Source organism: Nesoenas mayeri (assembly GCF_963082525.1).
Source record: "Nesoenas mayeri genome assembly, chromosome: 29".
In the NCBI taxonomy this organism is placed as follows: domain Eukaryota; kingdom Metazoa; phylum Chordata; class Aves; order Columbiformes; family Columbidae; genus Nesoenas; species Nesoenas mayeri.
Genome location: NC_137561.1, coordinates 831,964 through 859,352, shown reverse-complemented (window position 1 = coordinate 859,352; position 27,389 = coordinate 831,964). Strand labels below are relative to the sequence as shown.

General features: G+C 51.2%; 3 protein-coding genes across 3 annotated transcripts; 1 reads left to right on the top strand and 2 right to left on the bottom strand.

Moving 5' to 3' along the window:
• Positions 1-2,439: 2,439 nt before the first annotated feature.
• On the bottom strand, positions 2,440-3,375 carry LOC308050687 (olfactory receptor 14J1-like; the record flags this gene model as incomplete). The annotated part of the gene is made up of 1 exon (XM_080360838.1): positions 2,440-3,375. The coding sequence occupies one exon, from the start codon at positions 3,373-3,375 to the stop codon at positions 2,440-2,442; it is 936 nt and encodes a 311-aa protein (XP_080216964.1).
• An 8,640-nt stretch (positions 3,376-12,015) lies between these two features.
• On the top strand, positions 12,016-13,474 carry LOC308050686 (olfactory receptor 14J1-like; the record flags this gene model as incomplete). The annotated part of the gene is made up of 1 exon (XM_080360837.1): positions 12,016-13,474. One exon carries the CDS (start codon positions 12,016-12,018, stop codon positions 12,955-12,957), a length of 942 nt encoding a protein of 313 aa, XP_080216963.1. The 3' UTR covers positions 12,958-13,474.
• Positions 13,475-25,293: 11,819 nt separating this feature from the next.
• On the bottom strand, positions 25,294-26,262 carry LOC308050594 (olfactory receptor 14J1-like; the record flags this gene model as incomplete). The annotated part of the gene is made up of 1 exon (XM_080360756.1): positions 25,294-26,262. One exon carries the CDS (start codon positions 26,260-26,262, stop codon positions 25,333-25,335), a length of 930 nt encoding a protein of 309 aa, XP_080216882.1. The 3' UTR covers positions 25,294-25,332.
• Positions 26,263-27,389: the final 1,127 nt, after the last annotated feature.

Sequence of the window (27,389 nt, the reverse complement as noted above, 5' to 3'; positions counted from 1 at the left end):
CCAGAATGGGGAACCTCACACTGGGACACACGGCTCCAGATGTGACCACACCAGTGCTGAGTCACGATGGGCAATAACTGCCCTTGTCTGGGTGGCCACGCTCCTCCCAGTGCAGCCCAATGTGCTCGTGGGCATGTTCCTGCTCAGCACCACTGAGAACTGGCTGAACATCCAGGCTCAGAGGGTTGTGACCAGTGGCACAAAGCCCAGCAGGAGGTACCATGAGGAGCACTGAAGGACACCATATCCCCACCCAACATCTCCTCCTACAGGTGTCTCTTGGGTCCCTGGAACCACCTCAGTGCCAAGGGGGAGAGCACTGCCTGTGTGGGGTGGAGGAGATGGGGTCTGGAATGAGGGTCCAGGGGCAGTTTCTCCTGGTTGTTCATGCAGCAACAAGCTGGGCTGGATATTTGGAGAGAGGAACTCTTACTAAGGGCCTCCAATGGGCTTAGGGATGGTCTAGATGCATTCAGGGACCTTTACATCCTGGTTGTAATTATATGTGGGTCGCAGAACTGCAGACAGCTCTCAAGGTGAGGCCGCACTAATGCTGAATACAGCAGCATAGTCAGCTCTTTTGACCACATGGCCATGCTGTGTTTGATGCACCCCAGGATGCCGTTTACCATCTTGACTGCTGTTGGACAGTGTTGCCTCCTGTTGACCCTGTGGCCAACCATCACGCCAGATCCCTTTCTGCAGGGCTGCTCTCCAGCCGCTCTCTCCCAATCTACACTTACACTCAGTGTTACTCTCTCCCAGGTGAACAATCCAACTCTTGGACTTGTTCAATTTCATGCCCAGTGCTGGGTCCTGCACTTGGGTCACAACAACCCCAGGCAGCACTACGGGCTCAGGGAAGAGCGGCTGGAAATCTGCCCAATGGAAAAGGCCCTGGGGGTGTTGATGGACAGTGACAGAACATGAGCCAGCGTGTGCCCGGGTGGCCAAGAAGGCCCCCAGCATCCCAGCAAGCATCAGGAATAGTGTGGCCTGCAGGACCAGGCAAGTGATCATCCCTCTGTTCTTGGCACTGGTGAGGCAGCACCTCAAATCCTGTGTTCAGTTTTGGGCCCCTCACTACAAGAAAGACCTTGGGGTGCTGGGGTGAGTTCAGAGAAGGGCAACAAAGCTGGTGAGGGGTCTGGAGAACAAGTCAGATGGGGAGCAGTGGAGGTAACTGGGGCTGTTTAGCCTGGAGAAAAGAAGGCTGTGGGGAGACCTTATAGCTGTCTATAGCTACCTGAAAGGAGGTTGGAACATGGAGGGTCTTGGTCTATTCTCCAATGTAGCAAGTGATAAAAGGAGAGGAAAAGGCCTCAGGTTGCACCTGGGAATATTCAGTTCATATATTAGGAAAAGTTTCTTCATGGAAGAGTTTGTCAGGCATTGGAACAGGCTGCCCAAGGAGTGGTTGAGTGACCATCCCTGGAGGTGTTTAAAAGACATATAGATGAGGTTCTTAGGGACATGGTTTAGTGCCAGAGTTAGGTTAATAATTGGACTCAATGATCTTGAGAGTCTCTCCCAACTTAAATTATTATATGATCTCTTTGGGATGAGAAACGTGATGGGGCAGGGGGCAGCTCTCCCAGATGGAGTACTGGGATGGATGGATGGACAGATGGGTGGATAGATAGATGGAGTGGGACAGAGAAGGGGATGAGCCTATCAGCCTAAGTGCTGGGGCCAGCCATGGCATGATGGAAGCAAGGCCAGCCTCACTTTGTCCTCTGCTCTGGTTTCCTCCTGTGCCAGCCCCTCTCATCAGCACACGACTCCTGGCCAGGAGCTCTTCATGCTGCTCCCGCTACCGCAGTGACAGAGCAGCCTGCCCTGAGCTGGGAAATGCAGAAACAGGGTTCTGTGGGTCATTCATTCCCCTGTTGAAGCACAGAGCACAGGGAGCAGGCTGTGGTGCCTGGAAACCACAGCGAGACAGTCCAAGGCAGATCACGGAAGGTCCTTCACCATCTCCAGGAACACTGGGCACCCACAGATGGACACTCAGACCAGCACCATGACGTAACATGGTGCCCCATGTCCTCCCCTGAGCCATGAAAAACACAAGCACAGCAGCATGGCCTTGTGGGGGAAATTTATTCAGGCTGACCACAGCCTTGGAAGAAGAGCCCAAGCCCCAAAGACTGAGACTGAGGAAATCCCCTTTTGTGGGGTGTTTCAAAAAGATGGCTGCAATTTCAGAAATACAGTGATTTCAAAATGGGTCCACACCTGTATTACAGAGATGTGACACAGGACACCAGCTGTACCAGGGCCCCAGAAACAAGTAGACAGGCCTCTGAGTCACTGCTCTGGAGAAGTGTCGTGGGTGAAGAAATTCCTTGACAAACATGGTTATCACAGATGAAATGCTCAATGCACAGGAGGTTCCTGAGATGAACTGGAAATCACTTCTGAAGAGACATGAGTAACTCATTGCTGCTGAAAGAAAAATGACTGAACCAGCTTCTTCAGTGCCACTTTCAGCTCCTGGTTCCTCATGCTGTAGATGAGGGGGTTCACTGCTGGAGGCACCACCGAGTACAAAACAGACACCACCAGGTCCAGGGATGGGGAGGAATTGGAAGGGGGTTTCACATGGGCAAATATGACAGTGCTGATGAACAGGGAGATCACGGCCAGGTGAGGGAGGCAAGTAGAAAAGGCTTTGTGCCGTCCCTGCTCAGAGGGGATCCTCAGCACGGCCCTCAAAATCTGCACATACGACACCACAATGAACACAAAACATCCCTCAAAAAAAGAAGCACTAAACATGATAACCTCAAGTTTCCTGAGGTAGCAATGTGAGCAGGAGAGCTTGAGGATCTGGGGGATTTCACAGAAGAACTGGCCCAGGGCATTGCCCTTGCACAGGGGCAGTGAAAATGTATTGGCCGTGTGCAGCAGAGCAGTGAGAAACCCAGTGGCCCAGGCAGCTGCTGCCATGTGGACACAAGCTCTGCTGCCCAGGAGGGTCCCGTAGTGCAGGGGTTTGCAGATGGCAACGTAGCGGTCATACGACATGATGGTGAGAAGATATAGCTCTGCTGAAACTAAAAAGGCAAACAGAAAGATCTGTGCAACACACCCTGCATAGGAAATGGCCCTGGTGTCCCACAGAGAGTTGGCCATGGATTTGGGGACAATGGTGGAGATGCAGCCCATGTCGAGGAGGGCGAGGTTGAGCAGGAAGAAGTACATGGGGGTGTGCAGGTGCTGGTCCCAGGCTATGGTGGTGATGATGAGGCCGTTGCCCAGGAGGGCAGCCAGGTAGATGCCCAGGAAGAGCCAGAAGTGCAAGAGCTGCAGCTCCCGAGTGTCTGTGAACAGCAGGAGGAGGAACTGGGTGATGGAGCTGCTGTTGGACATTTGCTTTTCCTGAGCACGGGGCGCTGTCATGAGAAAAAATAAGACAGTGAGAATACAGGGCAGAGTTCTCTGACAAAAATCAAACCAACTCCCTTAGACCTTCGCCTGTCACACACAGACACTCTTGTGTTTTTCTAGGAGTACCTTTTTCAGCACTGTGGCTGCAGCCCTGCTTGGGGCTGGAAAATGTGCAACCAAGTGCAGGGCGTCTGCCCATGGGCGGTCGATAAGTCAGCCCAGCTCTGCAGAAGTGGGGCCATGGAATGGTGGGGACTGTCCTGTTTCTGCTAACACAGAAGGGCTGTCAGCACTTGCTTTCCCAGTGATAGGGAACAGAGATGGTGAAGGCAGTTTAGGAGTTCCAGGCTTTTTACATAACCCCCATATTCACTGCAGAGTGTTGTTGGGTGTCAGAAACCCTCAGCATTTCTGCTGCACTCAGGGAGAACAGAGTGAGTCCTGCGAGACCAGAGGGTGCCTGTGGGTCAGTGCAGAGTGAGGGCAGCTGCTCTGTCCCTCTGTCCTGCTCCAGCTGCCCTGGGCTGGCACCTTTCTGAGATGGGGGCTGATCACACTCCCATGTTACCCTGAAAAGCCACCAGGCACTGCTGAGAGCAGAGGGACCCACCTCAGACCATGACAGGTCTCACCCTTTCCTAAGGTCTCAGCACCCAACGTTTAGGCCAGGACACACACAGCTCATTCCCCAGCTCACAGACTGCATTACCCACAGCCCACAGGTCAGAGCAAAGCTGGGACACCTGTGCCCATGGACACACCTGCAGAAAAGGACCCACAAGATCAGGCTGTGACTCTGCAGCTGAAACTGCCATCCCCAGAGAGCCTGACAGCAAGAACAAGATCCCAACAGCAGTGACCCAGAGCAGGGGAGCAAGAAGGAAAATGCGGTGAGGGTGGGGGTGAGAGAGGCCAGGGCAGAGGCAGCCGGGCACTCAGACAGCGTCCCCCTTCCCCAGCTGTGCAGCCACCTCCCAGACACCAACAGTGCCGGGCAGCTGCTCTCAGCCCCTGTGCTCTGCAGAGGAACTGCAGCTCTGGCTGCACAGGAGCTGCTTCATGCCTTGGAGCCCCCGGCCCTGAGGGCAGAGGCTTTGCTGGGTGGGACAGGAGGCCAGGGGGCTGCTCACAGCAGGGATCTGACCTGCAGGGGATCATATTGAATTGTCTCTGTTCTCCCTCCCACAATATATCTGGATTAGATTTCCTCTCCTTCCCAGATTATATCCCTGCTACCTGGAGATTCTCCCCCTGGGAGGTGTATCCCTGTCCATGTCTGTTCCCTGTCAGTGCTCACAGACCATCCCACCCTCTGTGCCCTCCCCCTGGCCCTACAGATCCTGCCTGTTCACAGGGCACTGCCTGGGGGCATCTTCCTGTCTGCAGGCTGGAAAACAGGACAGGTCAGACTAAGGCTGATGGGCCCAGCAAAGGGGACCCTGCTGTGCACAGGCAGAGGGGTGGGGAAGGGATGTCATGAGCCTTCTAGCAGATGTGCTGATCACTCAGAGTTGCAGTTCAGGAGTCTCAGTGACTTGTTTCAGCATGAGGGCTCATTTTTATTTTATCCTTTCCTGCACCCCCCACCCCTTGGGAGAGGAAACTAAAAAGACAGACTCAGCAAAGCTCCTTATCTGTCTGGTAATCCTTGCATTGATCATCTTGTTGAGGCATCCCCTTGGAAAAATCCTGGGTGTGATCTGGATGTGTGGATGTGTGAGAAGCCCTGACCCACACAGCACCCTCTCCACAGCAGAAGGATCTTTCCTGCCCAATAGGGTTTGCTCCTTCCACCACAGCTTCTCCCCTCAGTGTTGCTGGGATCTCCCGGGTAGGCTGAGCGCTGACCCTGGCAGGCGGCAGAGTCCCTGCCCGGCACAGCCCTGGGGTGCAGGGACCCTGCTCTGCAGGACAGCCCTGGGCACCCCTGCCTGCACATTGACATTTACACCCCACAGCCACCCTGGGGAGAACGCAGCATTCACGTCTTGTCACTGACAGTGCAGAAGGCAATCCCTGCTCTGCAGCACATCCTCCCCTCTGATCAGAGAACCTCTGAGAGCTCTACTTACATCTCTCGCAGGCTCTGCAATGTGACAGCTTTCTGAGATCCTACCAAGATTTGCAGATGCAATGCCCTGCAGCCACAGGCTTCATATCTGAGAAGATTTCATTTCCAGTGACCTCTCAGCATCCTCCCAGCCCAGACTGCGTTTCCCTCTCTGTGCCTGGCTCCTGTGCCCTCGGTGCTGCAGGCAGAGCCCTCAGCCCTGCTGCGTGTGCAGAGGAGCTGCTCCTGGGCAGAGCTGTCTCTCTGCAGCGCTGCCGCTGCCATGAGCTCCCTGTGTCCCAGGAGCCCAGCCCAGCTCAGCAGCACAGGAGCAGCCCATGATGTCCCTTTCTCTGTCCCCTCTGGGCTCCTCCAGGTGTCCCTGGGGCTCTAGAGGCACATCCTTTGAGACAACCTCAATTAATCAGTGATGTTGATTTTTCTCTCCTCTGAAGAGACACGTCATTGTGTTCTTTGTATTAAACAATGAATTAGTATGAGAAGCAACTTTTCTTGTCCCATCATTAGACAGGGCACCGGCAATATTACAGCAAAGCATCTAATAACTCCAAACAAGGGAGGAATATCTTCAGTTGAATAAATTCAGGTATTCAGGCATTTTTTTTCTGGTTTTATACTCCTAGGTCTAGAGAGACTTTAATCAGTCTTTGGACGTCATGTCTGTACTCTGCAGCAAAGCCTTTGCACACAAGGGCTCTTGGACACTTGGTACCAGGTTTCTTGTGGCAGGTCAGAGCTGGGCTGGTGCCACAGCTGGAGCGTTTCAGCCCAGATGTGAGGCCATGTCCTCATCCAGGGACCTGACTGGGGAGCTGGAGCTGTCAGTGCTGCAGACAGAGCTGTGACACGGATGGAATGAACTGCCAGGCAGGGTGGCAGCAGTGAGTTCATCTGGTCTCAAGGACAGCAGCCTCCAAGCACAGCAACAGTCCGGATCAGAACTAAGTCCGGACCTGTAAGGCAATTCAAGGCCCCATAAAGAGCTGTTACTACTGCAGGAACAGTTAAAGGAGAAACAAAGACACTGTGCAGACACTGACGAATTTAATAAGAGGTGAGAATCCCTCTGTCCTCTCATTCTCCCTCTTCACCAGCAAGGTCTCCCAGGCCTCTGTGGCTGGAGGCAGAACAAGCAGCAGTGGATGGGGATCAAATCAGGGGTCACTGGAACTAACATAATCCTTTCCAGTCTATGGGACAGCAGGGGCAGCATCCCAGGAGCTGGGACAGCAGGACCATGTCACAGTGAGGCCACTCTCCACCATCTGTGAAAGCTCATGGAGACTGGGGGGACTCCCTGACCACTGGCAGCTCTCACACAGTGTGTGCACTTTTCAAAATAGCCAATGGGTGAGCAGGGGAACTAAGGGCTGTGCCCCAGACCATGTCCACTGGGACCCCATTTCTGGGTGTCTGGAAGAGAAGGTGACGTGGTTCGCCCAAGGCAGGTTGTGCCTGTCCATCCTCTTTGCTTTCTGTGAGGAAAGGACAGGGTTGTAGATGTGGGGAAAATATTGATGGTCTGTTACCTGGAAGTCAGCAAGGCATTCAGTGTCATCACCTGCAATATCCTTGTGTCCAAGGTAGGATATTATGGTGTGTGTTAGTGTGCAACTAGATGGCTAAAAAGCAATCTGGATGGTTGGGCTTGGAAAGGTGCTGTAGAAAGGGAGACACGGATGGAATAAACTGCCAGGCAGGGTGGCAGGAGTTAGTTCATCTGGTCCTCAAGGACAGTAGCAACAGTCCAGATCAAAACCCAGTCTAAACATGTAAAGAGATTTATGCAGGGTGCATTGTGCCTGTCCATCCTCTTTGCTTTCTGTGAGGACAGGACAGGATTGCTGGATGTGGGGACAATACTTGTGGTATTTTACTTGCAAGTCAGCAAGCCATCCATCATCATCCCCTGCAATATTCATGTGTCCAAGGCAGGATATTATGGTCTGCTTTGCTGTTCAAGTAAATGGCTATAAAGCAAGCTGGATGGTTGGGCTTAGAAGGACAGTAGGTAAAAGGAGAAACTTTCCAGTCCTGAGGACAGTCCAGCACTGGAAGCTGTTTCCCAGGAGTGCACACTCACTCTGTCCCAGAAAGTGACCAAGATGTGTTTGGATAAAGCCCTGAGCAATCTGCTCTGACTCTGCTGTGAGCAGGAGGTCGGTCAAGACACCTCCTGAGCTCCCTTTGAGCCTGAATGACACTGTCCTTCCTTCTTCTTCATGTTTTCCATTTAGGGACAGCTCTCAGGTTCTCCCTGAGCACAGGAATAATTCAGAGAAGGTCTAGGGCTGCATTACAAGTGCCCCCAAACAGCCCTAACCACAACTTTTGCATCCTTTTTCTGTTGCCCTGACCCAAAATCTTCTTTTTTGTTGTCCTAATGCCTTTCCAGAAAGAACTGCTCGTCTTGTTAACCCTTTCAGAGCAGGTTGTTCAAGAGGTGTCAGCATCCATGTAGAGTCTGCACATCAGCCAGACACAAATCCATCATTACAGAAATGGAGACGAGGCCTCTTGATCAGCTCCTTGCACCGAGCAATTGGCACAACTTGTCCGCTGAGATTCCAGGGAACATCTGAACTTTAGGAAAGCGAGAATTTTTAGTCCTCTCTGAGCATCCTGGTTCATCTCCTGACCCATGTGGTGCTTCAGGCTGTGAAGAGAATCAAAACCAACTTCTTGACTGTGGTAGTTCCATTTTACATGGTGCCAAATAGGGCAAATGAAGGGGGCTTATAACTCCAATCTCTGCTGCACAGTTGGGACTTCAGAGATTAGAAATATAGGGAATGATGTTGTGTCAGTGCACACCACATAAAGATTCTGGCTTCCTTTGTGCCTTTTCACTAAGCTGGGATCTGTTCCTTGGCTTTCTATGGCTACAAAGGAAACAACTCCCCTATGGCACCTGCCCCTCACACCAGAAAAAGAAAGGAGAAAATATATGGAAGAGGGATGAACTGGGAGAAATTCTGACCAAGAGGTGTATTCCTTCAATAATAAAAAAGGTAGAAGTGAGAGAAAGCACTGTTCTAAGAAGTTCATACAAGAGGCCAACTACTGTAACACAACATATATTTTGAGAAGTGAGAATGACTGCTGGGAGCTTTAGTTCCTCATCATAACCAAGAATACGGAGTGTTCTGTTACGTTTTTAGTGATAGTACCACTATTCAAAAACATCCTTGAGAACGTCGCTGTCATCCCTTGGCTCCAAAGCTCAGCCCGCTCAGTGTTTGACAGGACTGCTTCAAACATCTGTGACCCAAATCTTTTACCCAAGGAAGGGAAAAACTTCCAGTGCAGGCACCAAACCAGTGCCCAACCTGCCTGGAGAGCCAGGACCGTTGTGCCACACAAGAGCCACCCTGGACAGAAGCTACGGTTAGTGAGAATTGACATTATTTAAACTACAATCATAGAATAACAGTGTTATAGAATCATTTAGTTGGGAAAAGACACATAAGAACATGGAACTCCAACATAAGAACTCCACATAAGAACTCCAACAATAAACCATGTCCCAAAGTGCCACATCTCTACATCTTTTAAACACCTCCTGCAATAGAAGCTCCAATCCTGAGCTGACAGGACACCACTGGCTGCAGTTGGACATAAGATACTGGTCATGGCTGTGAGTTCAGCCCTGGCTGGCAGAATGTCTCACACCCTCACTGAGGAGGGCAGGGGACTGGGAGATGGGAGCACGTTTCAGTTTCCAGAGCCCAGCACAGAGCCCAAACCATCCTGCCCTTGGACTCTGGATTCCATTTCCTGAGATGCAAAGCTGGTGGGACTTCTGTGGATAATCATGTTAAAAGCATGAAAAGTCCTTCAGGTGTTCGTATAATTTGTCTAGGAATGTCAGTTTTTAAAGAAAAATAAAAGTTTAACATGCTTACATTTAAATATCTATAAAATAGTACTCTGCATCTGTGGCTGCCCCTCTGGCAATGACAATTAAATAGGTATTTGCACTATAAGGCTCCATACCCCATCCACAAGCACACATCTAAGTGGTTCAGATGAAGGGTGGTCTGGCAAACGTCACCCTTTGTGTCCCCAGGTGATGGACACTGCTCATGTGCCTCTGCAGAGAGTGGCAGGAGCTGGATCCCCTTCTCGGGACAGACTCCTTCCAGGAGAGACACAGACACAGGGGAACTCATTGGGGCTTTACGGCATTTCACTGGGCATCAGTTTTGACATATTGGGTGCTGTCCTGTGACTGCCCTTTCTGCACAAATGATCATACAAACACAACCATTTAGTGAATCATGGTCATGAAGGGGCTGTTATGGACAAGAAAGCTCACCATGAACTCTGGAGAGAACGAGGAAGTTCATAATAAGCACCAGGAAGAACCAAGAAGCTCGAGGCCTCTTCTGAAGAGCAGGAGGCCTGAGCAGCCGTGATTGGCCATTGTAGGTGTGGGAGAGGGTCAGGGCATGTCAGGGAGAAGCAATGAGATGGCTGATGGCTTCAGTGAACCCTTCCAGCCATGTCTGAGCCCAGCAATGGAAAGCAGTTGATGTCTGCAGGTGGAGGAGGAACAGGAGGAAGATTTTGCTGGGAATATGGAAGGAAGAAAGGCCTCTCTTGGGCTAATCATGTATGGCAGTGCCATTTGCATGCTGTGGGCATGGCTGTGCCTGGGAGATGGGGAACGGCTGCTGCTGGGGTGGCTGTGCTCAGTCATGGCCCATGAGCTGACCCTGCTCTGCTCCTCTCTTACACTGCCCACACTTGGATGGTCCTCAGGAATCATCCATGAACCTGGTGGATCCATGAGCCTCTTGGACTGATGGGTATGGATCCAAATAGGGGATTCGAGCAAGTTTGGGACTGGGACATTGAGGTGACTGGTGACCATTGCCAGGTGAATGAAAGAAGCAGGATGAGTATGAGGAGCTCACAGGCATTTCCAGCTCCACAGAAAACCAGAGCCTTGCAGTTAAAGCAAAAGCACTTGACATAAACACCACCCCCAAAACACAAAACACTCACACTGACCACAGGAAAAGCCTTGGAAAACATTGGAGAAAGATCTCCCAGGTCCCAGGGGTCAGGGCTCAGCCATTCTGGTGATGAACAAGCATCAAGGGCTGACATGGCATCAGAGCCACCTCCACATGGCCCTCACCACCTGGAACCAGTGTCTCCAAGTCTTTCCTTCAGCAGCCTCCAGGGACAGGGACCTGCTCTGGTTGTTTCCTTCACAGCTGTGTCAGTGATGGCCCTTCATGGGGTCCAAACACCCTCAGAAACTTGGAGTTTGTTTCTGCCTTTCACTTCATTAGAGGTTTGTTCATTCTCTCAGTAGCTGCAGTTCAGGATCATGGCAGCAGAGGGCTCATTGACATGCAAAATGCTCCTACAAGCCAATGCTCTGTGCATCATCTTCCTAAAGGCTTCAAGTCCGATGTGGATGATTAGAGAGATTTCAGGAATAGCCAAACAGAGATAATTTCCATAATAAATAGCAATAAAGCCACATTTCTTCTGTTTCCTTCCCTGTTCGCCCTTCCCTCCCTTTCCAGAACAGGTGGCATCAGCAGCCTCCAGTCCATATTGATGTGTTGCGTCTCCTGATAAAGACTGAATATGTCAGAAAAGTGGGTACCTAAATCACCATATGAGTGAGGAAACAGGCCAGGACACCCCATGATGAGTCACACTTTTCTGGACCAAGAGGTGGGTGTTCCTGGGAATCTCAGGTGCCACAGCACAGTGATACTTGTGTTCAGGAGCTGGTCAAGTGACCCATCTCCTGTTCTGTAATGGTGTCTGAGGGACTCTGCCGCCTGCCAGGGTCAGCGCTCAGCCTGCCCGGGAGATCCCATGGCAGCAGCTGTGGGGGGAAGGAGCGACCCCCGGCAAGGCAGGCAGGAAGCTTGTGGGGTTGAAGGGGGCTGTGTGGGTCAGGGCTGCTCAGAGCTCCAGATCCCCCCACACACATGGCAGAGGGTCCTTCTGAACAAGGATATCAAGACAGAAACAGCTGCCAGGGAAGGAGTCTGTGCTTTCAGTTTTCCTCTCTTGGTCGTCTGGGTGTGCAGTGGAGATGGGGATTTATTTCTGTCTTTGGAGAAGACACTGAGACCCCAGGTCTCGTTAGGACGTGTCTGAGCTGCTCCTGAGCCCCTGCACACACAGAGCTGCCCCTGGGCAGTGCCAGGACGTGTGAGCAGGACAGAGCTGAGCACACAGCGGGTGGGACGGGGTCTGTGACACTGACAGGGAGCAGACCAGGGACAGACACACAGCTGCAGGCAGCACAGACATAGGCAGGGAGAGTTAACTGCTACCAGATATGCCTACGGATGGGATTTAGGAACCCCTCTGTAATCCCTTTCAGTGCAGATACATTTCTCAGTGCAACCCCTGGTCTCCTCTCCTCCCCAGCAGACCCTCTGCCCCAAAGCCATCCCTCCATCAGGTAGGGGGTTTTCCATGAGAAACAGCATGTTTATTTTCATCAGAGAAGTCTCCCCTAACAGGTAACTGTCTTTCCTCCTTGCACAGGTCCTCATGCCCACAGGCAGCCAATGTCCAACAGCAGCTCCATCACCCAGTTCCTCCTCCTGCCCTTCACAGACACGCGGGAGCTGCAGCTCTTGCACTTCTGGCTCTTCCTGGGCATCTACCTGGCTGCTCTCCTGGGCAACGGCCTCATCATCACCACCATAGCCTGGGACCAGCACCTCCACACCCCCATGTACTTCTTCCTGCTCAACCTCGCCATCCCCGACCTGGGCTCCATCTCTATCACTGTCCCTAAGTCCTTGGCTAACTCTTTGTGGGATACCAGGGTCATTTCCTACATAGGATGTGCTACACAACTCTTTGTGTTTGGCTTTTTAGCTTCAGCAGAGTTTTACCTTCTCACCATCATGTCATACGACCGCTACATTGCCATCTGCAAACCCCTGCACTACGGGACCCTCCTGGGCAGCAGAGCTTGTGTCCACATGGCAGCAGCTGCCTGGGCCACTGGGTTTCTCTATTCTCTGCTGCACACGGTCAATACATTTTCACTGCCCCTGTGCAAGGGCAATGCCCTGGGCCAGTTCTTCTGTGAAATCCTCCAGATACTCAAGCTCTCCTGCTCACACTCCTACCTCAGGGAACTTGGGCTTCTCATGTTTAGTGCTTTTTTTTGGGGAGGATGTTTTGTGTTCATCGTGGTATCCTATGTGCAGATCTTGAGGGCTGTGCTGAGGATCCCCTCTGAGCAGGGACGGCACAAAGCCTTTTCCACCTGCCTCCCTCACCTGGCCATGGTCTCTCTGTTCCTCAGCACTGCCATGTTTGCCTACCTGAAACCGTCATCCATTTCCTCCCCATCCCTGGACCTGTTGGTGTCTGTTCTGTACTCGGTGGTGCCTCCAGCAGTGAACCCCCTCATCTACAGCATGAGGAACAGGGAACTCAAGGAGTCTATAAGGAAAGTGATGACTGTTCTCTTTTCAAAAGCTGTCATGAAGTGACCTCCTGCTTCTGCATGTCACTCATAATGTAATGCATTACTAGTTCAACCTGAGTTTTGTAGCTTTTGTGTTTGTTTTATTTTTTTTTGTTTTCTTTTTTTGTTTTGTTTTGTTTTTTTTCTCTTCAGTATTTGCTTTTCTTGCTTTTATTAATGCTATCCACAAGCAAAATTATTTGTCTTTTTATGGCTGTGTCCATATCTACCTGTCTATTGTGTCCCATAGTCTTTGTGTAAATAAGGCGCTGTACTCTCTGTGTGTATAAATGAAATAAAGGACCCAGCACTGCCTTGTTTGCCCAGAATCCTCTCTCTGGGATCTCTGGGGCTGCAGGAACCATGTCTGTGTGCTGAGGGGGAGTGAGCAGGAGACACCCTGAGCTGGGTCTTCCTCCCACCCTGACCAGCAGGAGCCTGCGGACTCACCCCATGGCCCTGGGCACCACAGCCCACTTGCTCTGCAGAGCAGCACCGCCAGGTCGCAGCTGTATGGAGCGTGGGAAGGGGGGCAGGAACAGCTGGCCAGGTCAGCATAGCTCAGCTCTCTTGGGAAAGGGCTCTGTGGGGAGACGGGATGTTCCAGGAGAAGAGTGGGGCACTGTATGTGTGCAGGAAAGACATGGAAAGAGAAACCCTTTGCTGCAGGTGGCAGCTTGGGGCAGGTGGCCCTGGCACTGTGGCCACAGGACCTTCCTGAGGATCTCCTAGGCCAAATGTCTCATGCTGTCCTGGGGAGCCAGTCTGGACCTGGGTCTGCAAGCTGCCTGTGCTGGAGACCGACTCAGCTTGCCGGCTGGATGGACAGTCTCACTGTCCTTCATTCTCACTGGTCCCCACTGCTGTGGGACCAGTTCCAGTTCCAGTGTGGCTGCTCTGCGGGCTGGGCTGGGGAGAGGGCAGGGGGTGGCACAATTCAGGAGGGGGTGGGAGGGCTGAACTGGCAAATGCCCCAGAGAAGAAAATACCAGTGAAGGGCTGAAGTGTGTGAGTGTGCAGGGCTGGCACACAGCAGGGTCCTCTCCCAGCCAGGCCTCCTGGGAGAGCCCTGAAGCACCAGCAGAGCAGGGGCTGCTGTGTGCCCATGTTCATGGGACAACCTGGGGAAACTGGCCCAGCACAGTCACCACAGACCAGCCCCTCAAAACCACCATTTCCAGCACTGGCCCTTCACCCCAGCTGAGAGAGGTTGTTCATCCCTCAACACAAGGACACTGAATGAGTAAGTCAGAAGCCAATGTTTCCACTGTATGGATGAGATATGAGCACGCATATCATGGACATAAGATGAACCTGACTCAGTACAAACCCCATAAACTATTCCTGCAGGTTCCATGAAGGCCTGAATGCAGCACTAGGATGTGCTGCCTTGAACTGAGGTCCCCATGTCCATTCCTCATGAGGTGGGACATGAGAATGGCCATGCCTAAGGATCTGGACATGCTGGATCATGGGGATGAGGCCTATTGTCTGAGGCTTAACAAAGCCAAGTGCTGGGTCCTACACTTGGGTCACAACAACCCCAGGCAGCGCTAGAGGCTCAGGGAGGAGTGGCTGCAAAGCTGCCTGGTGGAAAGGGATGTGCGGGTGTTGATCGATAGCTGGCTGAATATGAGCCAGAATGTTTCCAGGTGGCCAAAAAGACCAACAGCAGCCTGGCTTGTATCAGGAATAGTGTGGCCAGCAGGACTAAAGAAGGGATTTTGCCAATGCTCTCGGCACTGGTGAGGCCGCACCTTGAATCCTGTGCTCAGTTTTCGGCCCCTCATCTCAAGAAGGACATTGAGGTACTAGACAGAGTGCAGAGGAGGCGACAAAGCTGCTGAGGGGCTGGAGCACAAGTGTGATGAGGAGCGGTTGAGGGAGCTGGGGCTGTTCAGCCTGGAGAACAGGAGGCTGAGGGGAGACCTTCTCCCTGTCCACAACTGCCTGACAGCAGGTTGCAATATGGCGAGTCTTGGTGTCTTCTCCCAAGTAGCAAGTGATAGGACAAGCGGAATTGGCTGCAATTTGCACCAGGGGAGGTTTAGATTGGATATTAGGAAAAAAGTATTTCCTGGAAAGGGTTGTCAGGCATTGGAACAGGCTGCTCAGGGCAGTGGGGGAGTCATCACCCCTGGAGGGGTTTAAAGGTGTTTATACGAGGTTCTCAGGGACATGGTTTAGTGCGAGAGCTGGGCTGTGGTTGGACTCAAAGATCACAAGGCTCTCTTCCTATCAGAGTATTCTATGATTCTATGATTCTGCCTCAGATGAGAGTCCACAAAGCCAACTCAGTTATGGACACCTGGCACAACCCTGACATTTGTGTGTGTGACTCTGGGAACAAACCCCACTGACCCAGTGAGATTCACCTCAGTTGCCCTGTGATTCTGGATTGTGTTTTCAAAATGACAGTGCAATCGAGGAGGTCCTGGCATCTGTCAAACCCATCTTCAAGAAAGGCAGGAAGGAGAATGGGGAGAATCACAGGCTGCTCAGCGTGTCTCTGTCCCTGGGAAGGTGATGGGACAAGTCCTCCTGTAGCCATCTGCAGGCACTTGGAGGACAAGAAAGAGACTTGTGAACCAAAATGGGCGAGGGAAAGACAGGCATGTTGTGTGTATGAAATTGTGCCAGGCCTTGGACATGGTCTCCAGTGGTGTCCTTATATATGGATTGATGCTGTTTGGGCTGAAGAAGTGGATGCTTGGTGGGAAGTTCACTGAAACATCAAGCCCAAATATCATCTGCGATGCAGTGTCCTCTGTGCAGTTAGTGTGTCATCCCCCAGCGACCAGCACTTGGGCCAAAACTGCTGAAGGTCTTTATTCTCCCTTCTGTGCTGTGATCGAGATGATGCAAAGCTGAGCGAAAACCTTGAAGAACTTCACCTGGTCACCTGCTTTGGGAAGAAGAGTGAAGCAAGAAGATGTTCAGGGCTTTTTTCAAATCTCACTGACTCTATGTTTCAATGAATCTTTCCCCTGGACATGTTTTTGAATATAGAATATCTGCAGAAAAGAAAAAGAAAAAAAAAAGAGGCAGAAGAGGAGATAGAAATGATGTCAACATAAAATCATAAAAATAACAGTTGCTGCAAATAAAGTTTCTCCACTCAGACATTTAGAGAGAAATACATTTGTTAATTTGTTACAACAAGCATGCTATTATCTGGTCAGGCCCTGGGCTATGGGGAGGGGGATAAATGGGTTCAGTATTATGAGGTCAGTTGTGTCTCAGACACTTGTAATCCAGGCAGAATCATGTGGCTGTGAAGGGACAGTGGGGTCAGTTCTGTGTCCGGAGGTGACAGCCCAGCAGCAGGGACATGGCTGGGAAAGAACCTCTGCCCAAGGGCCCACAGGTCTTACCCAGGAAGAGAGACGGGTTGTCATGTCCATCCCACCTGAGAACATGACGGGACATGGGCAGGGACATGGTCGTGTCTGTCAGAGAAGCTGAAAGAACAGCAGCACTCATGGGATTTAGGAGATCATAGTGAGGTGACTTCTCTATGGTCAGGTAAAAGACCATAAGAAGCCTAACGGATTGGGTTCCCTGCGTGAAGGGCAGTTTCTGAGGTGGCTGAGCTTCCCTTGAGAGTGGGAACAAGAAAAAACAGAAAAAAAAAAAATATCAGAAACTACAGTTTGGAAGGTGAGGACTGGATATGAGGAGGAAGAAATGTCACTGGAAGGGCAGTGCTGTGGGGCAAGAGGTGACCCAGAGGGAGCTGGATCAGCCCATGGTTTGTATTCCAAAGAGCAGCCAGTGAGGGTGCAGACACAGCAGTGAAGGTGCAGAAATACTGAGTGAGAGCAGGTGGGAAGCGAGATGGGTGTCTGCAGCCTGCAGGGAAAGAGGGACTGGAGGTCATGGCTTCTCCTTTCAGCTTCAGAAAGCAAACCAAGGGGTTTCTCACTATCAGAGCTGAAGAAAAGACTCAAAGGAGACCTCATGGTGGCTACAGCTTCCTCACAAGGGGAGAAGGAAGGGAAGGTACTGATCTCTTCTCTCTGGTGACTAGTGAAGGAGCCCAAGGTATTGGCAGGAAGATGTGTCAGGAGAGGTTTAGGTTGGACACGAGGAAAAGGTTCTTCCCTCAGAGGTGCTGGACACTGAACAGGAGAGTGATGGTGCGTACTATGCCATGTGGTCACTTGTGTCTCAGGAACTCATAGTCCCGTAGGAAGCCAATGGCTGTGGAGGAGACTGTGAGGTCACTTCTGCCTCTGCAGGGGATTGGCCAACAGCAGGAACATGACTGGGAAAGGACTGTGAGGTCACACACACAGGCGAGCAATGGGGCCCAGTCAGCATGGCTTGATGAAAGGCAGGTCCTGCTTGACCAGCCTGATCTCCTTCTGTGACAAGGTGACCGCTGAGCAGATGAGGGAAAGTCTGTCGTGGGCAGTGAATGCGCCACACGGGCTGTGGGTGTTGTGTCCTTAGACTGCAGTGAAGCCTTTGACACCGTGTCCCACAGCATCTCCTGGAGAAGCTGCAGCTCGTGGCCTGGATGGTGTATGTGCGATGAGTAAAGAACTGGCTGGAAGGCGTTTTAGAGCCATTTGTCCCCTTCCTGTTCACATGGGCGTCCATGAATGCACCACTGCTCTGCCCCAGTGTAGACAGGCACAAGGCCTTCTCCTCCTGGACCTCTCACCAATGCCACTGGTTTCTCCAGCACCCTCATCCTGGAATGTGGGATGCCCAGAACAGCCCTTGCAAGACAGTTTCACAAAGCCTTTTTTCTACACCATCCCCACATCCCTTCTCAGTCCCCTCATGTACAGCTCAAGGACCAGAAAGGTTGGGTACAAGCCAGACATTGAGAAAAATGGTCAGGAAAGCTTTGAGGTGCACAGAGAGCCCATCACCATGTTGGCAAGCTGCTCTCTCTGAACAGGCCCAGAGGACCTGGACAGCATTTGCTGTGTCCCAGAAACTCGCCTGGAAGGTTGGGATATGGAGAAGAGGTTTGGTCTGGGAAGGGACAGACAGGGGCTGGTGGAACTGGCTGGTGTGACCGTGAGACGTCTCCCAAACACCTCAGAAAAGTCCTGGCTCTCAGGGAGGCTGCATGGTCCTCTGAGAAAGAAAATAGCAAACATGACTTATCATGGAATCATAGAATAATTGGGGCTGGAAGAGACCCTTAAGATCATCGAGTCCAACCATAACCTAAATCTGACACTAAACCATGTCCCTAAGAGCCCCATCTATCTGTGTTTTAAACACCTTCAGTGATGGGGACTCCACAACCTCACTGGGCAGTCTGCTCCATTGCTTCAAAACCCTTTCCATGAAGAATTTATTCCTCATATCCACTCTAAACCTTCTCGTGTGCAACTTGAGGCCATTTCCTCTTGTCCTATCACTTTTTACTTGGGAGAAGAGACCAACACCCTCCATGATAAAACCTCCTTTCAGTTAGTTGTAGAGAGTAATAAGGTCTCCCCTCAGCCTCCTGTTCTCCAGGCTGAACAGCCCCAGCTCCCTCAACCGCTCCTCGTCAGACTGGTGCTCCAGACCCTTCACCAGCCTTGTCACCCTCCTCTGAACTCTCTCCAGCACCTCAATGTCTTCCTTGCCATGAGGGGCCTCAAACTGACCCCAGGATTTAAGGTGCAGCCTCACCAGTGCCCAGCACAAAGGGGTGATCACTAGTCCTGCTAAAGCTCTGATTGAATCAAGGCTTGAACACCTTGGTGTGACCCAGTTGGTGACGGGTTGGACTGCAGACTCCTGAGGTCCCTTCAGCCTCAGTTCTCTCATGATCCCATTGTGATGTTGGGCTCTGTTTCAGACTGGAGCAGAGCAGGCGATGATGGGGCAGGACCCACCTGTGCTGTAGGTGACCATCTAAACCAACATCCCAGCCAGGGAACCAGCCAACACCTCAGTGTGACTCGCTCTGGGCAACGTGTGAGGAGTCCTGGGCAGGGCAGGTTCAGAGGGCATGGGGCGCTGTGCAAGACACAACGTGATCTTGGCTTCATGCTTGCAGGGCCATCAGATGTCAGTTGATGTCAATGAATGTTAAAATAAGAACTGAAGACAAAGATCCAAAGCAAAGGAAGGTAAATAACTTACTTTCTTTCTTTCTCCTTCTTTCTTTCTTTCTTTTTCTTTTTCTTTTTCTTTCTTTCTTTCTTTCTTTCTTTCTTTCTTTCTTTCTTTCTTTCTTTCTTCCTTTCTTTTTCTTCCTTCCTTCCTTTCTTCCTTTCTTTCTTCCTTTCTTTCTTTTTATATATGTATCTATGTATATATTTAAGTACGTATTTATTTATGTATTTATGTATTTATTTAATTATTTACATATTTATTTACTTATTTAATTATTTACTTACTTACTTGTTTATTTATTTACTTATTTATTTACTTATTTACTTACTTAATTTATTTATTTACTTACTTATTCATTTATTTAAAGTCTTTGCAGGGGAGTCTCTTTTCTTTGAAAAGTAAAGAGTTCTCCAGAACTGGGTATGGATTCAGGACACAAATGTCTTCAGCTCCAGGGACACAAACACCTGGTGCCAGTGTAGATGCCCCGGGAACCCCTGCCCAGGCTCCACCTGCACTGCAAGGTGCTCTGGTCTCCCCAGGTCCTGTGTGATAGATGCCAATCCCAGGCCAGCACCTCAGGTACACTGGGGCCCTAAAATGGCCCTGGCTGTTTATGGTGAGAAGCTGATGACTGATGTACTAAGAGTAGGAGAATATTGGTTTTCCCCTGCACTTCTATTACCAACACTCTATAATTTCATCTCCCTCGTCATTCAGGAGTTCCCACCTCTCCTGATTCAATGTCCCTGTCCAAGGACAACTTTCCAGCACTGTCTGGACGTTTGCCCTTCCCAGTGCTCTCAGGTTTCTCCTCCACTTGCTCTTTGGTCATTCAGTGGCCTCTCAACTGTCTGGTTTCTGCTTTGAGCTTCAGAGAGTTACAAACTTGCCCCGTTCTTCAGAGCTCTAATTGACATGGCAGTCAACACGTTCATTGTGTTTATTTCTATCCTCTCCTGTCTCTCTGTCTAAAGCAGTTCTTGTGTGGGTGTCCCTTGTGGATGCTGGACCTCATCAGATCCACTTACACACACAGCTGAGGAAAGTGTTTTGCTGTTGATTGAACTGTGCAGTGTTCACACAGGAGAGCAGGCGGAGCTGGTGCACAGGAGCTGCAGCATCTCCTGCAGAGCTCAGTGGAGAAGTCTGATGGAGGAAAAGTGATGCAATCTCTGGTGGCCAAGGAGGGAACCGGCAGACTGGGGGTGGGGGTGAGGAGCCAGGTTGTCCATACAGTGTCCAGCCTCAGGGACTGTTCTCCTGCCTGTCCAGATGTCTTCAGGAGACCCTCGGGATCAGTGTCCAGTGTAGAATGCTGCTGTCACTCCTTCCACACACTGAAAAATGAGAGAAAATAGCCTTGAAAGAAAAAACCTTCCCTTCTGAAATCTTCTTTGAAACCTTCATCAGCAAGTGTCCCATTGAAACCTCTACAGTTAGTTCTACAAGTCTAGAAGGTTTAAAGAAAAGTACAGAAAGAAACATCGCTCATTAGGGCTTTCTGTGTTTTAATGAGCCCCATGGCGTATTTGGTGCTGAGTCCATGAACCTCAGATACCAAGCACAGACTGAAGAATCTGCTCAAGAAGTCCAAGCCAGAACTAAACTCCAAAGTGCCTTGAAGCATTAATGGTCCCCACTGAGGGCTGTTACTGACAAAGCCTCCCAGGGACTCGTTAGAGCAGATAATTGGAGGCAGTGATTGCATCAGGCACAGGCAAAGTGCAGGAGCTCTGATGCTGAGAAAGCTCTTGGTTTGTCTGATGAAGGACAATGGCCAAGCCTTGAGCCCCTGCCCCTGGAAGGGAGATCCTGTCCCTCACGTGTGGCTCAGGACTCTTCCTGGGGCTGTGGGGAGTGCGATGCCCAGTGCAGGACAATGGTGTGACACTCCCTGGGGGTGCAAGGAGGCAATGGGGTGCCATGGCCATGACAACCATGTGTCTCCTCTTAGGCCTCGCTGGCAGGGACATCAGCCATAGCCAAGGGGACAAAGACCTTGGCTCTTGCAGGGACATCCAGCCTTGCCAGCGTCCTTGGCCATGTCCACCATGGTCCATCCTGCACTGTCCCAGGCCTGTGGCTGTTTCCCCACAGGCTGCAGACACCCCATGCGCTTCCCCACCTTGTTCTCAGCCCAGTGTGTCCCCACCTGTGCTGCTGTCTCTCCATCCTCACCAGCTGCTCCTGGAAACACAAAGTCATGCCTAATCCTGAGACCTGAATGACCACAGCACTGCGCTCGGAATGATATTTCTTGATCCTGAGCTCCACTCTGGACCTCCAGAGCTGCAGTTTATGATGATTTTCCTTTGTCATGCTGTTTCTCAACAACAACAAAAAAATTAAAAATTGACACCATCTTGGAAAGTGATTTTCAAGATTTCTGAATCTACTACTGCCCTTTCTTGTCATGGTTTTACCACAGCCACAAGCTAAGACCCTGAGAGCTGCTCACATCCTGCTCCCAGTCCCCAGGTGGGATAAGGGAGAGAACTGAATGGGAAGGGAGAATCTTGTGGGTTTAGACAAAAAATTGATAAGACAATAAAAGTAATACACTACCACTAATAATATACGACAATATACATAAAGTAAAATATATGACACTCAGTGCAATCCCCCACAGAACTCCAGTTGTGCTGAACAGGCAGCCCAAAAGAAGAGAGCACCCTGGTCATGAACAGCTGATCCAGCAAGAGAAAGTACAAGTGCAAAAGGCAGAGAGGCCCAAGGGCCAACTGAAAAACAGCAAAACATCGTAAAACTGAACTAACACTGAACTCCCAATAGAATGGAACTTCCAAACAGAGCTAAGCAATGTAGCCGGAAAAGCAAAACTAACGGGCAGGAAAATACACCTCCAGCTTTATAGTGAGGATGACACTAATGGTAGAGAATAGCTTGTTGATTGACCTGGATGTCAATCAAGGTGCTGTCCTGTCTGTGTCCCCTCCTACCAATTTGCACCTGCAGCTGCACTCCAGAGAAGTCCTTGGTTTCACTGACAATAGTCCAGGTAAATTAAATGGAAATAGATAAATTAAATTAAGAAAATATTCTGAGTGCCATCCCCTGTGTAACTCCAGTCACATGGAGCATCCAGTCCTGCAGAAGGGAGCACCTTGGTCCTGAACAGCCCATCCCAGCCAGAGAGAGCAAAAGGGCAACAGGCAGAAAGGCCCAAAGGCCAACGGCAAAATGGCAGAACGGCAAAAGGCCGAACTGACCTCGAACTCCTGACAGGATGAAACTTCTGAATGGAACTGACCAAACCAGCTGGAAAACCCAAAGTAACGGATGTAACAAGCCCTAGAAGCCGGCTCCAGATTTAGACTGAGAATGACGCTAATCATGGGGAATATTTCATTGATCAGTTGCATGTCAATTCAGGCGCTGTCCTGTCTCTGTCCCCTCCTGCCAATTTCTATCTGTGTCTGGATTGCCCAAGAAGTCCTTGGTTTCCCTGACAACAGCCAAGATACCAGTGAGTTCTGACATTCCTTTCATAGCAAATGGCAAACACTGTAAAGCTGCTAAAAGACAAATGAGCTCTATCCCAGGGAAGAACCAGCGTTATCTCATTATTCTCATAGTCAATGTAAACAAAAGACTGTACTGGCTGTGAAGGAGAGAGGTTCAAAATGCATGAAGAAAATTGACCCAATTTCAGTAAAACCAGCACGTTTCCTCAGGCTCTCCTTCACCAGGCTAAAGAAGTTTGGGTCTCTCAACATCTCCACACGTGACCCAGACTTTCTCTGGCCACACAACAGCTCCTCCCGTTCCTCCAGAATGGGGAACCTCACACTGGGACACACGGCTCCAGATGTGACCGCACCAGTGCTGAGTCACGATGGGCAATAACTGCCCTTGTCTGGGTGGCCACGCTCCTCCCAGTGCAGCCCAATGTGCTCGTGGGCATGTTCCTGCTCAGCACCACTGAGAACTGGCTGAACATCCAGGCTCAGAGGGTTGTGACCAGTGGCACAAAGCCCAGCAGGAGGCACCATGAGGAGCACTGAAGGACACCATATCCCCACCCAACATCTCCTCCTACAGGTGTCTCTTGGGTCCCTGGAACCACCTCAGTGCCAAGGGGAGAGCACGGCCTGTATGTGGTGGAGGAGATGGGGTCTGGAATGAGGGTCCAGGAGCTGTTTCTCCTGGTTGTTCATGCAGCAACAAGCTGGGCTGGATATTTGGAGAGAGGAACTCTTCCTAAGAGCCTCCACTGGGTTGGGGATGGTCTCCAGTTTCCTGCACACTGCGTTTTCTGGTAGAGATCACAGAGGCTGCCAGCCCTTTAGAGGACCCAGGACAGGCCTTGTCCTTCCTGTGGTCACAGCTGGACACCAGTTCTCCAGTTTGGCCCCAGCTCAGGATCCTTGTCCTATGGTGACTTCTCAGGTAAGGTTGACAAGAGGGATGCATAAGTTTGTCTTAAGGACGTGTGAAGAGCACCAGGACTGAAGTACCAGAGCATAAGGACCGGCATTTTTCTCTCTCGGGTGCTCCTGGCCCCATCCTGTGCTCTCCACAGGGCCCCAACCTGGCACTGATGCTCTGCAGAGCAGGTTGGCTGCAGAACCATGGGGTGACTGCACACTGGTTGTGCTGCTCAGTGAGGGACACAGATGCAACTGGCTGGGCTGCACTCTCACTGAGTTCTTTCCTGGGGGTCTAAAGCTCTGGAATGGGTCCAGAGCATTTCTTGGGACTCATTGGATTTTCTGCTCATTTCGGTTCAGCAATGACTTCCTTGTCCTTCAGGTTCCCGGTAAATGGTGCAGGAAGACGCTGCCTATCCCCTTCCCAGGGACAGAGGTAGGCTGACCAGCCCTGAATTCTTCAAATCCTCCTTCAGGTCCTTCTTGAAGATGGGCTTGACATCTTCCTTTCCCAAGGACCTCAGAACTTCTCTGATTCTGTGGTCACTCTTGAAAGCACAATCCAGAATCACAGGCAAGGTTGATGTAGCAGACAGGAGCACTTGAGATGAGCCGTCCCAGCAGCTGAGATGAATCTCACTGGCCACTGGGGTTGTTCCTGGAGTCACACACAGAAATGCCAGGCTTCCATCAGAGCTGGCCTCGTGGACTCCTTATGCACCCAGGGATGTTCAGAGACAGAGTCTGTACCTTTTACTCACAGAGAAGAGTAACATTGTACCTCTGGCCTCCTGTTGCTACCCCAAAGGGATGGGAGGCACCTCAGCCCCACATCATGAGGAATGGACACGGGGACCTCAGTTCAAGGAAGAAAATCCCAGTGGGTGGTTTCTCATGGGCTGTTACTCCCAATGTGAAGTGACCTCGAAACACTACCTGTCCCGCAGGCCTTCATGGAAGTCCCAGGAGGAGATGATGGCGTTTCTGCTCACTCAGGTTCATGCCATCTCACGCACATTATGTGCATGCTTGCATCTCATATGTACAATGCAAACATGGACTGCTGACCTGCTCATTCAGTGTCACTCCATGGAGGGAAGAACAGCCTCTGTGGGTGAGAGGCCAGTGCTAGAAATGGTGGTTGTGAGGGGCCAGTCCATGGTGATTGACCTGGGGCTCCTTCCATGGGGTGTCCAGTGCACAGGGGCACAGCCCAGCCCCTGCTCTGCTGGTCCTGCAGGTCTGTGGCAGGAGCCTGGCTGTGAGAGGACACTGCTGTGTGCCAGCCCTGCACACACACACTGTTCAGATGTACAATGGTGTTTAAACTGTGGGCCAGTTTCTTGGGTATATTCTTGAGAGAAGGTTTGGAAGAAGACCTAAACCTTCAGGCCCTACCCACAGGAGATCACCTTTGTATCTGGAAAGGCTGTTGTGAGGCCAGCTCTGTCACAGCAGTGCCCATTGCCTGTCCCTGCCTGCACCCACAGCACTGACACACAGCAGGACGGTGACCAAGCTGCCAGAGCACTCAGGCCTTGCACCAACACCAGGGATGAGAAGGAGAGTGTGGAGTGGAACCAGAACAGCTCTGGAAGAACAAGCGCTGCTGCTCCCTGGCTGGGCTGCTGGATGGACACTTTTACCCTTCACCCATCACAGGAACTGTCCCTGCAGCTCCAAAAGGCCTTGCAGGAAGGATATAATGAAAATCAAGTCACTACAGGACCCTTTACTTTGTTTAAATACACATATATCATGTCTCCTCATGTACACAACCAAAGGTTATAAAAGAAAAGCAGACAGTGGTTTAGAAAGGGTATGACAACATTATCAGAATAAAAAATGCCAACAACAATAGCAAATACAGGTGACAAGCTGGACCTGTAACAAGTTACATTAAAACTTCTATGTAGAAGCAGATGAGCAGTTTATTACTTCGGAAAAAACGAAGATACGAGTTTCCACAGAGCATCCTTGAGCTCCTGGTTCCTCATGCTGTAGATGAGGGGGTTCACTGCTGGAGGCACCACCGAGTACAGAACAGACACCACCAGGTCCAGGGATGGGGAGGAGATGGATGGAGGCTTCAGATGGGCAAACATGACAGTGCTGACGAAAAGGGAAACCACGGCCAGGTGAGGGAGGCAGGTGGAAAAGGCTTTGTGCCGTCCCTGCTCAGAGGGGATCCTCAGCACGGCCTTCAAGATCTGCACATAGGACACCACAATGAACACAAAACAGCCAAAACCGATTAACAGACTAAACACAAGAAGCCTAAGTTCCCTGAGGTAGGAGTGTGAGCAGGAGAGCTTGAGGATCTGGGGGATTTCACAGAAGAACTGGCCCAGGGCATTGCCCTTGCACAGGGGCAGTGAAAATGTATTGGCCGTGTGCAGCAGAGCATTGAGAAACCCAGTGGCCCAGGCAGCTGCTGCCATGTGGACACAAGCTCTGCTGCCCAGGAGGGTCCCGTAGTGCAGGGGTTTGCAGATGGCAACGTAGCGGTCGTACGACATGATGGTGAGGAGAGAATACTCTGCTGTTATCCAGAAGACAAACAAAAAGAGCTGAGCAGCACATCCGAAAAAGGAGATGGCCCTGGTGTCGCAGAGGGAATTGGCCATGGATTTGGGGACAATGGTGGAGATGGTGCCCAGGTCGAGGAGGGCGAGGTTGAGCAGGAAGAAGTACATGGGGGTGTGCAGGTGCTGGTCCCAGGCTATGGTGGTGATGATGAGGCCGTTGCCCAAGAGGGCAGCCAGGTAGATGCCCAGGAAGAGCCAGAAGTGCAAGAGCTGCAGCTCCCGTGTGTCTGTGAAGGGCAGGAGGAGGAACTGGGTGATGGAGCTGCTGTTGGACATTGGCTGCTGTGGGCATGAGGACCTGTGCAAGGAGGAAAAGGCAGTGACAAGTCAGGGGAGACTTCTCTGTGGAAAATAAACAGGCTGTTTCTCATGGAAAACCTCCTCCCTGATAGAGGAATGTTCCTGCTCATTCTCTCTTTCTACGAGCTGAGAAAAACAGTTTCTCACAGTTTAAGATACAGTTTGGGCATATGGTTTCCATGAACACAGCTCTGGGGTAAGACCCCCTGAGTTGGTGTGAGAACATAAACTGACCCACACTTGCACCTCAACCCCAGACAGCAAGACCACCAGGGACAGATGGAGAAACAGGGAAGAACACTGCAGTTCTACCAGAAAATAAAGCAAGGACAGAAAGGCAGACGGGCATGTTGTGGAACCTTCTCCTGACCCGGCTGTGCTGCTGCCACTCACATAATGACACTGGAGAGCAAGTACTTTTAGCACCTTTTTTGTGTACCCCATTGCAGGAACCCTTCACCTGGATGTCCAGCTGCTGAGGTGGAGACTCGTGACCTGGACCCCATGGCTTTGGGGCAGAGGGTCTGCTGGGGAGGAGAGGAGACCAGGGGTTGCACTGGGAAATGTGTCTGCACTGCAGGGGATGGCAGGGGGTCCTGAATCCCCTCCCCAGCATTTCTGGTCCATCTCCTTCTCCCTGCCCATGTCTGTGCTGCCTGCAGCTGTGTGTCTGTCCCTGGGTCTGCTCCCTGTCAGTGTCACAGACCCCGTCCCACCCGCTGTGTGCTCAGCTCTGTCCTGCTCACACCTCCTGGCACTGCCCAGGGGCAGCTCTGTGTGTGCAGGGGCTCAGGAGCAGCTCAGACACGTCCTAACGAGAACTGGGGTCTCAGTGTCTTCTCCAAAGAGAGAAATAAATCCCCATCTCCCACTGCACACCAGTAAACCAAGAGTGGAAAACTGAAAGCACAGACTTCTTCCCTTACAGCTATTCCTGTATTGATGTCGTTGTTCAGAAGAACCATCTGCCATGTCTGTGTGGGGATCTGGAGCTCTGAGCAGCCCTGATCCACACAGCCCCCTTCAACCCCACAAACTCCCTGCCTGCCCTGCCGGCGGTCGCTCCTTCCCCCCACAGCTGCTGCCATGAGATCTCCCGGGCA